At 50.0% G+C, this 13,366-nt stretch overlaps 1 protein-coding gene across 1 annotated transcript in view; it reads right to left on the reverse strand.

The window, feature by feature from the left end:
- Positions 1 to 6,537: 6,537 nt before the first annotated feature.
- Positions 6,538 to 13,366, reverse strand: part of Tln1 (talin 1) — a 31,118-nt gene continuing 24,289 nt past the window's right edge. The window contains 19 exon segments of the mRNA XM_038347506.2: positions 6,538 to 7,048; positions 7,157 to 7,285; positions 7,772 to 7,954; positions 8,068 to 8,130; positions 8,253 to 8,378; positions 8,483 to 8,607; positions 8,870 to 8,975; positions 9,374 to 9,481; positions 9,571 to 9,756; positions 10,233 to 10,349; positions 10,447 to 10,572; positions 10,658 to 10,841; positions 10,951 to 11,117; positions 11,225 to 11,371; positions 12,277 to 12,396; positions 12,471 to 12,572; positions 12,681 to 12,830; positions 12,917 to 13,087; positions 13,166 to 13,267. Coding sequence (XP_038203434.1) covers positions 6,923 to 7,048; positions 7,157 to 7,285; positions 7,772 to 7,954; positions 8,068 to 8,130; positions 8,253 to 8,378; positions 8,483 to 8,607; positions 8,870 to 8,975; positions 9,374 to 9,481; positions 9,571 to 9,756; positions 10,233 to 10,349; positions 10,447 to 10,572; positions 10,658 to 10,841; positions 10,951 to 11,117; positions 11,225 to 11,371; positions 12,277 to 12,396; positions 12,471 to 12,572; positions 12,681 to 12,830; positions 12,917 to 13,087; positions 13,166 to 13,267 — 2,538 coding nt within the window. The 3' untranslated portion in view covers positions 6,538 to 6,922.

Consider the following 13,366-nt stretch of genomic DNA (forward strand, 5'->3'; position numbering starts at 1 on the left):
TGCTGTGTGTTCCCTAAATTTTGTGAAGGACAAAGATACCTCATCCATCCAATAAGCCTATACTAGACCTCTAGGGTTTTGCTTTCTCCCTCTCCTTGTCTTTCACTTTTCATATGCGCAGAAGCCTGGAGAGTCTTTTTGACACGAAGTCGACCGCCCCTGGAAGTCCAAATGGACTCTGAGCTTGCTTTCTTGAAAGTTCCTGGTGGTTTATTGGGTCGGTTGTGACCTTTCTTGTTTCTGGTTCTCTAGTTTCTTCCTTTAACTACCACTGGCTTTTGCTGCCTTTTTTTTTTTTTTTTTTTTAAGTTAGTGAAACAGAAAACTCCTCCAGTGTCCCCTCCCTATTCCTTTTGTGACTTCAACATTTAAAAGAAAAGGGCCACTCACATTTCTTAATATGGTTTAACTACTCTTTGTTTGCGTCCCTGTGTTACGCTCAAATCCGTGGGTCCCCACAAAAGCCAACAAAGGGGACCGAGTCCCATATGTAAAAGCAAAGAGCCTTTATTTTAATCAAGTTTGCAAACTCAGTCTCTCCGCATGTCCATTGTATTGGAATAACCGGAGAGCCCCCTGAGCTCAATTAGAATAGGATATTATAGTAGTAAAGGTGGGGGTGAGGGGTTTCTGAGATTTTAAGACCCCTGATTGGCTAACATTCATCTAGGGTTTCCTGGTGACTGTGCACTGGCAGGTGTTTGTATCTACAGTGCTTGGAATGCCAGGAATTCCCTTTGAAAGGTCTGCTCTTGGGTGGGTGGGGTCGGGTGACCTCAATTGTGGTGTCTCCTGCAGCCCAGCGTCATCTCAGGGTAAACAGTTTCAGACTCCACTGAAATTCATCAAAGGCCAGAGTCCCAGGTGGAGGAAGTAAAGAACTCCCTTTCTGCCCAGACTTCGATTTTCATGGCTGGCCCTCACACCTGCCTACTTCGCTAACCTCATCTTCAGTTTCCAGCCCCACCCCAGTACTCGGACTGGTGCTTCAGCTTACATTCATATCGAGCTATGGACCAGGCTGGAAATAGCCATACCTTCTTAACAGCGTCCACATTTTATGCATTCTGTTCCCTCTCCCTAAAACACCCTTCCCTAACTTGATTGCTAGTGGCCTTTAAGGCTCAGATCAAGTGTCAGCTCTTCTGGGAAGTCCTTCCCTGGCCACCTCCCGTTCTGGCCTCTTTCATCTATTAGGTGTTTGTTTTCCAGTGTAAGCTTGATTCTCAGCCTGGTCTCCGCGCTACAAATCCTTGTACCTGTTTGAACTCTTGTGAGTCCTCCAGAGCAAGGGACTGTTGTTCTCAGTTCTGGGTCCCACAGCGCCCTGACACAATACCAGGCTTAGACTAAGCAGTGCTTTATAAACATTCGGACAGTGTGGTTTTTGCATAGACGCTTTCAGACACTCAATACACGGCTCATATGGTGTTGTGAATTTAGGAGAACGAATGGCCCGGTGCAGAACTCCTCAATGGTTTTTTCCGTTAGAACCCCCTTATGCACTTAAAAATTATGGAAGATCGCCTGATAGTTTTTGTTGAAGGTATTCTAGACTCAACACTTGCTGTATAAGGATGCAAGCCCAGAAAACGTAAAATTTTTTTAAATTATGAATTCATTAAAAAATCATGAAAGTTAAGGCTGGAGGCATAGCTTAGCTGGTAGTGTTTGCCTGACATGCACCAAGCCCAGAGTCAACCCCTGACACAGCAGGAGCTGATCAGGGTGGCTTCCCCCACTAACCCCAGCTCTCAGGTGGCCATGGGAGGACCAGAAGTACTAGGTCATCATCTGCCACACATTCAGTTTGAGGCCAACCTGGACTACAGTTAGACGTCGTCTCAAACAAAACACACACGCACACCCCGTTATGTACCATCATGTTACTATAAACGATATTTAGAATAAAAAAGTATATCCCCTCCCTCAGACTAGTGAAGCAATTATACTTGTTAATTTTTTTCTGGGAGGGGTTGACAGGGTCTCATGTAGTCCAGGGCTGGCTGGTCTTGAATTGCTGAGGATGACCTTGAACTTTTTTTTTTTTTTTTTTGGAGACTGAGTCAGTGCAGCCTGACTACTAATCTTGACTTGCTGTGCAAACTGGCCTGGAACTCCCGCCTTCCTCTGCCTGGGGTCAAAGCTGTGTACCGCCATGTCCACCTTGAATTTCTTATCCTTCTTTTGGGTAATCGCTTACTCACACATAATTTTGTTATGTCATTCGTTGGTCAATTAGAAAATATTGATTCACTGAGCCACACAGATGTTCCAAATGTTGACACATCTCAATAAATGCACTATATCAAAATATCACATTCTTTAATATCTTGATTATTTCATCGGAGAGTCTACAACTATGTTCTAAACTTGGAGAAGCTGTGAGGTCACAGTGTCAGAGAAGAGTTATTCAAAATTAGAATTTTCACTAAAATTTTAACTGTATAATTGGTAACAAATACTGTCTCTGAAGTGACATCCATCGTTTCTTTTTGAGAACAGATCTGCCAGATATCCAAGTTTGAGAACAAGAGTTTATATGTCACTTTTCAAGTAAACATGGTATTGCACACACACTCACACGCGATCATGCCAAATGATTCACACTTAACAGCGGTCTGCTTTCCTCAGGGGAGCCGTCACATTGCTGTATGCAGAAGAGTTTCGTGTGTGCTTCACGTTCATGAGAAGGATTCCTGAAAGGCACAGCCAGCAGGGTCATAATACTAGCACTTGGGAAGTACAGACAGAAAGATGAGCATTCAAGGCCAGTTTTGGACACAGTGAATTTGGGGCCAGCCTGGTCTACATGAGACCCCGTCTCAAACAATGATCAACAACAATAACACAAACAGAGAAGAGAAGAGAGAAAAGTTTTTGCTTAAGAATTAAGATTCAGGGCCTTCCAGATGGCTCAACAGTTAAGAGCACTTGCTGCTCTTGCAAAGGACCCAGGTTTGGTTTCCATGGCGGCTCAGTTCCAGAGGATATAGCGCCCTCTTCAAGCTTGTGCAGGTACTTCACACATGTAGTACACATACATTCATTTAGGTGCACCATGCATGGGTGAACACACATACACATAGAATAAAAAATAAATCTTCAGCAACTCTGAGTTCAAGGCCAACCTGGTCTACATAGCAAGTTGTAGGTCAGACAGAGCTACGTAGTAAGATCTTTCTTTAAAAACAAAACAAAATGCCAGGTGGTGGTGGCTTACATCTTTAATCCCGCACTTGGGAGGCAGAGGCAGGTGGATTTCTGTGAGTTTGAGGCACAGCCTTGTCTACAGAGAGAGTTCAGACAGGCTCTATATAGCTACACAGGAAGAGAATCCTGTTTCAAAAACAAAAGAAAAGAAAAAGCCCACACAGCTAGGGCTGACGATATTTGCTCTTAGCAGAGTGCCTCTCTAGCGTGCCCGCGGCCTGAGTTCAATCTCCAGAATCAAATAAACTGGACGTTGGTGCTATGCATTCGAATCCCAGCCCCTGAGAGTGGAGACAGGAGGGTCAGGAGTTCAAGGTCACCCTTGGTAAATTCAAGGCCGGTCTGGGTTACACAATGTCCTGATCCTGTTTATTTGGATGTGTGTGTGTGCGCGCAATTGTCTGTGCATGCAGGTGTGGAGGCCAGAGGTTGATGTCAGGCATTTTCTCCTATTGTTTTCTACCTTATTTTTATTATTTATTTTATTTTAGAGACAGGATCACTTAATGAACATGGGGCTTGCCATTTAGGCTAGACTGGTTGGCCACTAAGGCCCTGGTACCCATCTATCTCTGACACCCAGTACTTGGTTATATGTGCTTGGGCACACCCAGCTTTTGTGAGGGTGCTGGAATCCCACATTCAGGTCTTCATGCTTGAGTTTCTCCCCAGCCCTAGACTTTTTTTTTTTGAAAGAGGGGAACAGAGTGATGCCTAGGTGGAAGAAAAACTTACTGAGCCAGCATGAGGGTTCAAGTTCATATTCCAGCACCCACATAAAGATCTGGATGTGGCCTTTAATGTGCCTTTAACCTCAGCATTGTGGCAGGTGGGGGCAGGGTTGCTGGGGATTGCTAGCCACCAGCCTGATCCGGGCTCGGTGATGGAACAGTCTCTGGAGGACTGGATGGAAAGTGATAGAGGACACCAGTGTCTTTCCCTGGCTTCCTCACAAGCACATGTACACGTGTGTGTGAGCATGCGCATGCACACACATTTAGGCACAAAAAGCACACATACCAAAAACCTGAAAGACAATAAAATTAACCATTTTGTACAATTTATTTGAACTCTTGATTCTTCTGCCTCTACCTCCTTCATATTGGAATTATACAGAAATGTCAACATGTCTAAGATTAGGATACTTAAGAACATTCTTTTTAATATTCATTCATTCATTCATTCATTCATTTATTTATTTATTCATCATGTATACAATATTCTGTCTGTGTGTATGTCTGCAGGCCCGAAGAGGGCACCAGGCCGGGAATTGAACTCAGGACCTTTGGAAGAGCAGGCAATGCTCTTAACCACTGAGCCATCTCTCCAGGCCCCAGAACATTCCTTTTTTCAAGCAAGGTTTCTCTGTAGCTTTGGAGCCTGTCCTGGAACTCACTCTGTAGACCAGGCTGGCCTCGAACTCACAGAGATCTGCCTGCCTCTGCCTCTTGAGTGCTAGGGTTAAAAGAGTGCACCACCACGGCCTGGCTTAAGAACTTTCTTAAATAAGGAAGCGCTCACCTGTAATCCCAGCGCTCAGGAGGCAGAAGCAGGTGGAGCTCTTTGAGTTCTAGGCCAGTGAAAGCTACAAGCTACATAGTAAAAACCTGACCCCCCCCCAAAAAAAAACTTATGAAGTTGCATTTATGTTTTATATGCAAATTCACAGTGAGTATATGGCAATCAGTGTAATTTGGGACCACTGCTTTGATCTGTGCTGAGATGGTTTCACTCAACAGTATTATTTGTGTAATGTTGATGCTGTAAAAAGTTTTTTTTTTTTTTTTTTCCAATGCCTCATTGTGAAACTAATTTTGACTTCTGGATAGCTGAAAGGGTCTTGGAGAATCTCCAGAGGGGGAGACCCCATCTGAAGAACAGCCAGAGGTGGCTGGAGCAGCTCGGGAAGCTATCACCACAGAGATGTACGTGACTGGCTGCGGTTCCTAAGGGGCACCATAAGGAAGTGGCAGCAGAAGAAGGCAGCTGTGCAGGGCTCAGAGCTGGCGCTCAGTCTAGATTACCATTCGCGTGGGAGGCTGTGAAGAGACTTGATCTCCAAGGCCCTCCAGTCACAGCGCTGTGACATTGAATCTGGGGTTCAGGGCCCACTGCAGTCCGTGGTGGAGCTACCAGTCTGTGCGTCAGAGAAGCGATAATCATCTTGATTTTCCAGTGCTTAGCACAGGCATGGCTTAGTAAATATTGAATGAATGAATCACAGGTGACCTAGTGATGGTAGGAAGTGGGCACTGGCCCAGATGGGTGGCCCTGGAGAGGACAGAGTATTCCCATCTGCTTTAAACTTGCTGTAATGGGGAGAAAGCTGGTGATGCCCATAGTAGCTGCAAATGAGCGCTGTTTGTTTTCTACGTGGAGAAGTACTGTATAATACACTGGGCAGCAGGATTGGCAAAAAAAAAAAGTCACACATAACAACACGGTCAGGCTGTGAGCAGAGGGGGTGGATGATGAGGGAAGCAGAAGACAGTTTGTATATACCTCCTTGACTGACTCCTTTCAGGGAACCAGGCTATAATCAGTAACCAACTTTTGCCTGGCCACTAGGGGTCGCTCTACCCATCTATAAAGTCTCAAAGATGGATCAAGTTCCCTTGTTTTTGGCAGGAATCCCCCGAACCAATCAACAATAGCCTGAGAACCACACATTTTTGGAAAAGGATTTGTGTGTGTGTCCCCTAAAGGCCAGGAGAGGGCATTTATAGTTTACTCTTTATTTACTTGTTGTCCATGTCCCTCCCTGAGCTTACGGGAAGGAGCCCAAGGTCAGAAGCTGGCACTATACCCTCCTGGACTGGAGTTCCAGGCAGTTGTGAGCTGCCATGCGGGTGCTGGAAACAGAACCCGTATCTTCTGCAAGGGCAGCAAGTGTTCCTTGACCACTATCTCTCCAGTCCCTTACTCTTATTTTTTAGTAAAGTTACTTTTGAAAAATGCAATTTGGCCAGGGACTAAATCTGAACCTCTTTATGTACTCTAACTGGGCATGAAGAGTAAGGTGTACTGCCAGCCAGAGATAGACAGACGCACTAGAAGCTGGCTCTTGGCCAGTGAGATGGGGACAGAGAATGGTTTTGGAGGCACAGTTTCCCATGTAGGGTGACTGATGGGTGCAGGCAGGAGAAGGGGGTCTGACGGGCAGATGGCTCCCATTTGAACCAATCAAGTCAGGTGACAGCTCACTCCTACTCTCCCACAGAGCCCCTGGGGAAGATTTCCCATCTCCTCACAAAGCCTGGCTGCAGCTGTAGGTAGAATCACTTTTATTGGAGCATGACCTTTTTGGGGTTTACAACCCCCAAGCTCCACAGGTAGCTGGGGTAGGAGATACAGTATCAGAAAGGGATGAGTTGAGCTGAGGTCGTGGGGCCTGGCTGGAAGCTGCTGGCAGGCTGGAGCAGATGAGGCCCTGGCAGGTTCAAGCTGAGGTACAGCAGCGTTAATAATACTCTTGGAGCGTTAATACTCTGGGAAGGAGCAGGCACTTAGCGGCCCTAGGTACGAAGGCACTTGGAGTCAGGAGGAGGACAGGGCTTGCAGTGGGACTGGGCAGGGCCAGGCCCGGGGTTTGGCAGGCACTTTTGGGGAGTGCTGGGGTTGGGCAGGTTGGGCCCGGATAGCCCAGAAGGCTTTGGTAGTGGCAGGCACAGTCTCTGGGCTGGGTCTGCTTTAAATAGAAATGACTTCCCTAGTGCTCATCTCGAAGCTCTGAAGGCAAAAACTTGTACTGCTGCTGCCGGATCTGCGCAAGCTTTTTCCGCGCTTCTTCCAGCTCTCGCTCCTTCCGAAGCATCTCTTCCTGTGCTGCGATAATCTGAGGGGCGAAGGGAAGAAAGCTCAGTAAATGTGCGTCAGGGCAGAGGCTGCTGGGGCAGCTCAGGCAACAGGACCATGTTCCCAACAGTGTCCCCGAGGGTCTCACCTGGGCAATGCCCCCAACCATTTTCTCCTTCACCACCACTGTCTCATTCTCTTGGTCTTCAAAGGCTGCAGCCTTTTGGGCCGCCTTCACCAAGTTATCTGAAGCCCTCTTCACTGCATTGCCCGCAGCCTGCATGAGAAGCAAGGAGCAACTCCTGAGAATTCAGAGTTCCTCAACTCCCACAAAGACAGTTGTCCCAGGTGTGGTAGTGTTGATTGTCAAGTTTATATAATCTGGGAGCAGCTGAGCAGGGAGGACAAATGAAGGACTGTCTGGATTGGGTAGGCCTGTGGGGGTGTCTGTGGGGAACTGTCTGACTACATTGATCAAGGTGGGGAGAACTGACCACTGTGGGCGGCACATCCCATCAGCCTTGGGCACTCTGGATTGTATGAGTGGGAAAAACTGCCAGCTAGCACGCACCTAGTAATCCACTGCTCTCTGCTCTTGACTGTGGATATAACGTACCCAGCTGCTTTAAGTTCCTACTACATTGAGTAGTCAGCAACGATAAACTGTCTCCCTTAAACTGCTTTTGTTAGGGAATGTTATCATCAGCAAGTCCGTTTAAAGCAGCGCTGCAGATGGGATGGGGGATGGGCCAGGATTTCTTACCTGAAGCCGTTTCATTGCCTCAGAATCTTGATCAGCTTTGACTTTGCAAGCTACCAGGAGCTGGGCTGTGGAGGCAGCTACCTGCTTGGCTGAGGAAATGAGTTTCTCCTGACTAGCATGGCCCTGGACGGCTGCATTGGCTGCCTCACACAGATTGTTGGTGGCTGCAGCCACCATACGGGCCTAACGGAGAGAGAGCTGAGATTAAAGTATGTTTCTTGTTCTGGCCCATTCCATTCCACTCCACCCTCAAGTCTACCCAACTCAGAAAGACACAGAGGGTGTTAAACACTCACAGCAGAAATGAGGCCCTGGGACCACTGCCCATCATCCAGTGCATTGGCTGGAATGGCGCCCACCTGCAGAAGAAAGAAGTGAGCCCACTTAGACCTACACTGTCCTACTTCAAAGCCACTGCTGGTTAAGGATGAGAGTGGGATTGGTCACCTTGTCCTCATTCTTCTGGTGGCAAAGTACTGACCTTTCCTTGAGCCACCAGTTCCCTCTGGGCTGCTGAAGCAGCCTTTACTAGTGCACTGGTGGCTGCTGCAATGGACTTGGCAGCTTCTAGGATTTGCTCCTCAAAGTTCAAGGACTCATCTGCCTCCTATAAAGAGAAGGTTGCAGAGGGGCGGGGAGGCTGTAAGAAAGGGAACAAAGGTGGAGATCTCCTGCCCCAGTGAGGGTGGAAAGGGAGGGAGTAACCCTGACCTTGGGTTTGGCCCGGGGCTTCAGCTGCTCTAGCTTTTTGGCTGCAGCCTCAATGGCAGCCGCAGCTCCCAGGAGCTCATTCTCGGCAATAACAGTGGGGTCCTCTGGGTCCACCCATTCTGTCCCTGTGGGATGAAGATGGAAGGAGGAGGCTGAGGCAGGGCAGGGGGACAGAAGCCCTGGGTGTTTGTTTAGCATCACTAGGCCCTGGCACCTGTGACTGGATGCAGAGGCTAGCTCAGGAGACAGAGGCCACGACAACTAGCTCAGGACCATCCAACCAGTAGACAGAGGCCACGACAACTAGCTCAGGACCATCCAACCAGGAGATAGAGGCCACGACAAGAGTTTCTCTGGCCCGCCCTTCTGTCTCTCATCACCCCTTACCTTTCATGGCCTCAGCAGCCTGGATGAGCTCAGTCACGGAGCCAGCCACCCGTTTTGAGTGTCCTGTCAACTGCTGCTTCAGTTCTGGGTTTGGCTTTTGAAGGGTCTGGCGGGAGGGAGAGTGCACAACAAAGAACATCGGATCCTGGGTTTCACCTTGACCTGTGAGGCAAGGCAGACCACGCTCCCGCCCCACCCCCCAGAGCACTCCACAGCACAGCCCTTGAACACTCGGTCCTGCTCAAGTGCACACAGTGCAGCAGCATGCTCCACGCACGGTGAAAAGTGGCTGTCACTCACCGGCTGACAAGCACGGAGAATGGTGAAGTGAGAAGAGATGGTAAAGACAGAGAAGCAGGCCAGGTGGGGAGGAGACAAGAGAAGAGGAAGAAGAGGTGAAAGGAAGAACAGTGGGGGCCTGGGTCTGAGGTGCTCAGGAAACTGACTGTGTTTGCAAAAGGCTGGGACAGAGGCTGGGACGAGGAGCAACGAATGCCTTCTTACCAGCAGCACGTGGTCCAGCAGCTCCAGGTAGCCATTGGCACATTCCCGGCCATAGTGCAGGGCTCGAAGCCGCACATCAGGTGCCACTTCTGGGTGGAAAGCTGCTTCCTGTCCCCAGAGCAGCAGGTTAGCTTTAGAGCTTCAGGCCTCCCAAACCCCTCCCTGCAGTGCTACCACTGCACTACCAGCATTTCTACCTTGCAAGCCCGAAGCATATCTGCAATAGCACGCCGGCTCAGATTGGCTGTGGCAATGACGTCTTCCTGTCGACAGGAATTGCCAGCAGCAACAGCTTTGGCTGTTGCCATAGTAATACCCTTGGTCATTCGGATGAAATCTTCAGGGGTAGAGGTCTTGGCAGGTGGTTCTGGGGAACAGAAGACCTGTTGAGAAAAAGGATTGAAGATTTTATGAATTCTAAGCCTGGAAGACAAACAATCACATGATATAGTTCACACATTCAAAAGCTTTTCTTTCTTTTTTGTTTTTGGAGACATGGTTTCTGTGTGTAGCCCTGGCTACCCTTGAACTTAAAGAGATCCACCTGCTCTGCCTCCCAAGTGATGGGTACAGGTGTGTGGCACCACCATCTGGCTCACAAAGCTTTCCTTGATTAGCTAATGCAGGTCAGGTCCCTGCAGATATTCCTACAGCACAGCTAACACAGCCGCGGTTGGCCACGCTCTGACTGAAGAGAGGCTGGGAGACTATCTGGAGTTTCAGCTGTGCCTTTTGGCCAGGATGCAGCTCAGCAGAGACACAGAGGTCATGTGGGAAGTTTGGTAATAAGCAAGCAGAGTGCTGAGGAATGCAGGTGAGGTCCACACTCAGCTTATCACCCAATGCCCCGGGTGCTTACCGCCAGTTCCTGACGTATGTGTTCTGTGGTTGCCTCGAGGGCCCGTGTGCCTTTGGTGGCCTCATCCTCCACAGCCTTCACTGTCTTGAGCAATGATGTCACATTGGTCACCATCACCTGAGGGCGACAGTGGAATGGGGGTGGAGATCACTTTAAGAAGCAGGAGAGAGACCATTAAACATCCCTCCTGCTGCTGCTCCTCACTGCCTCCAACCTTGGCAGAGTTCTTGAGCTGCCACACTGCAGGGTCGTCCCCAACTTTGCCCGCTGCAGCCTTTGTTGCACTGATGAGGTCTCCTAGGGCCTTGGCTACATCCTTTACTGCATTGATCAGTACCACCTGTGTGGGAGAGGCGACTCTGTGAGAGAGAGCAGGGCAACAGGAAGTGAGGTTCTGGACAGAGGTAGGGATGTTAGGCAGATACCTGAGTTTCTGGGTCTTCCGCTCCCAGGCTGGCTGCACCAAGCTTGACGACATCAGCAAGACGGGTAATGGTGGCCACTGAGGACTGGGCAGCTTGTGCCAACTTCTCCTGGCTCCCAGCTGCATTCTGCACTAGGACTTTGGTGTCCTCCACAAGAACCTTCGCTGTCTTTAAGATACCCTCCCTGGGGAGGTCCCAGCCTGGTCAGCTTCCCTCAGAGTCCCCAGCCTCCAGCCCAGTGTCCCTCTGGCTCATCCCCCAACCTGCTCCCTCTGAACAGTTTCCCCCCTTACCGGTGGTCAGCGAAAGTTTCAGCACCCTCACGGTTGAGCGTGCCAGCAGTGGCAAACATGATGGTGGTGTCGAGGTCCGCAATAATACCCGACACGGCACTGGCTGCTGTAATGCAGGCCTGGGTTCCACGATTCCCAGCCTGGAGTGCAGCCAGCACATGGGAGACCTGCAGGCCAAGTTATACAGCGCACAGTGAAGGGAAGGTCACCCATGCTTGTCTGGGGAGACACATGGAGGGGGAGAGACATGCAATCCCAGGAGATCAGTAGTCACCTTCTCTGATACTCTCCGGGCACACTCTATGAGCTCCTTCTTGGTGTAGACATCACTGGGGCTACACTGCAGGGCGCCTGCCTTCGTGACCAGAGCGGAACAGCCATGGCCCAGCTCCTGCACTCGGTGCTTGATATGGGCACCTATCTGTGAACAACAGAGGGGACACCTGTTATTTTATGAGGGTGCTCAGGGGCCCTCCACTGCACCTAGAGGAATCACTGAAGATGCATGAAAATGGGAACAGAGCGATGACTGGGGGTAAGAACACCTGCTGTGTATGCCTGATCACCTAAGGCAGCCTCCGGAGCGGAGGTGGACGGAGGTCTGATTCTTCACAGCTGTCACCTGACCTCCACATGCGCACTGTGACATGTGCATGCCTGCACTCACACATGTTGAATATATACTCAGATACAAATAAGTAAAGAAACACGGACCACCGGCTCATGGAGTTGTAAGGAACAGCTCCCAGCACAGCCCTCTCAGGTTTCACTCAAGCATGAGTGGTCTTCTACACACAGAAAACAGTGAGAGAGCGCCACTGTGTGAGGGCTGTGTTCAGCACCATGGGAGAGAGAATCTCTTCATGCCTGGTTATCTGAATCAGAGCCGTAGATTATGAGTCAGCCTGTCTGGGTTTATGGAGGGTTTGCGGATTAGGTGTGTCCTACTAAGATCCAGTTACTCACTTTCTTGGAAAGAGCTTAGGCAAGGGCGAGCTTCATGGAGTGTGCGACAAGGAAGTACTGAGGAGGGAAGAGACTCATGGCCCAGCAGAGAAGATGCCATAGGCCTCACAGGGGTTGGGCAGAGGCAAGAGAAGCAGAACCCAGAAGCCAAAGGGTCCTGAGCTGCCCTTTGTCTCTGTGTTGAAGGTTTTAATCCTTAATATCTACCCTGCTTATTCTTTATGGAGTGGCCCTGAAGGTCACTATGTGCTGCCCTTCATCTAGAGAGAGGGAGTGTGGGGCAGCCCTGGAAGCTGCCATAGGAACAAGGGGCATAACCCGGACTCTCCTGAGAGAAGGCAGAACTGCCTCCATGTTTACCTCTTCATTTTCAGCAGCCACAGCTGCAGGCTTGGCTTGTGAGGCTAGTCGGCCATAGTCACTGGTCAGCTGGTTGGCAAGAGGCCCCAGCTCTTCAGGGCTGGTGTTGGACTTGGTTACCTAGCAATAAGGGAAGAAGTGAAATTCTGACCAAGCTCAGCTCTCTAGGAAAATCCTATTTGTCCCAAACTTACCATCTCCTGCACAGTGACAGCAATGGCCTTGGCTGTCCTCACCATGGTTGTTTGGTAATCTACGAACGAACCTTCTGGTTCACCCATAGGTCCTTCATCTAGCTGAGGAAGGAGGATGAGGCAAGGAGAAAGACCATCAGGATCACGGCTGCTGTGCCCAAAGTCCCTAGACCAAGGCAGCCTCTGTGCCCACAGTACCCAAGGCTCTACCTGGTTGATGGCCTGGGTGATAGAGTCCACCATGCCACCGACAACTCCGGCAGCACTGGCTGCTTCATTGAGGGTGGCTGTTAGGTCCTCCACAGCCTCTGTCATCATCTGGACAGCTTCCTCCAGGGCTTCCTGGGTGTGTGCTGCTTGCTATGGGGACACAGAGCAAAGACAGGCTATAGCTCCTGCTTTTCTGGCTCTTCCTAGCAACTACCCCTCCTGGGCCCCCTCACTACCTTGGGGTTACCACCAGCTTCCTTGGCAGTGTACAGCAACTGCAAGGCAGACTCTGCCAACGTTTTAGTCTGGTCCAGAAGTGCCATCTGCTGCGGGTGGCTCAGTGTCTTAGATGCAGCACCCACTGCGGCCAGGGTGAGTGGTTCAAAGTACTGAGCCATCTGGGACACCTGAAGCAAAAGTTGGGGTTAGGGTCAGGTACTCTCTTAACTTGTCCCCTGGGACTCCTCACACGGTCCCCTAGGTACCTTGTGTCCCAGCTGTGAGGCTTCGGCCCGGGCAGCAGTGGCCAGTGGCTCAATGAGATGGGAAATTTCCTGCACTGCAGTGAGCATCTGAGTGTGCAGAGCCTGCGGAGAAAGCGGACAGCAGTCCTGAGTCTAACTGTAACAGGGCCCGCGGGTGCAGTCTTCCGTCCAGCTGTCTGCATGGGGATGCAAACCAGGGCT

Source organism: Arvicola amphibius, chromosome 11 (genome assembly GCF_903992535.2).
Source record: "Arvicola amphibius chromosome 11, mArvAmp1.2, whole genome shotgun sequence".
NCBI lineage: Eukaryota > Metazoa > Chordata > Mammalia > Rodentia > Cricetidae > Arvicola > Arvicola amphibius.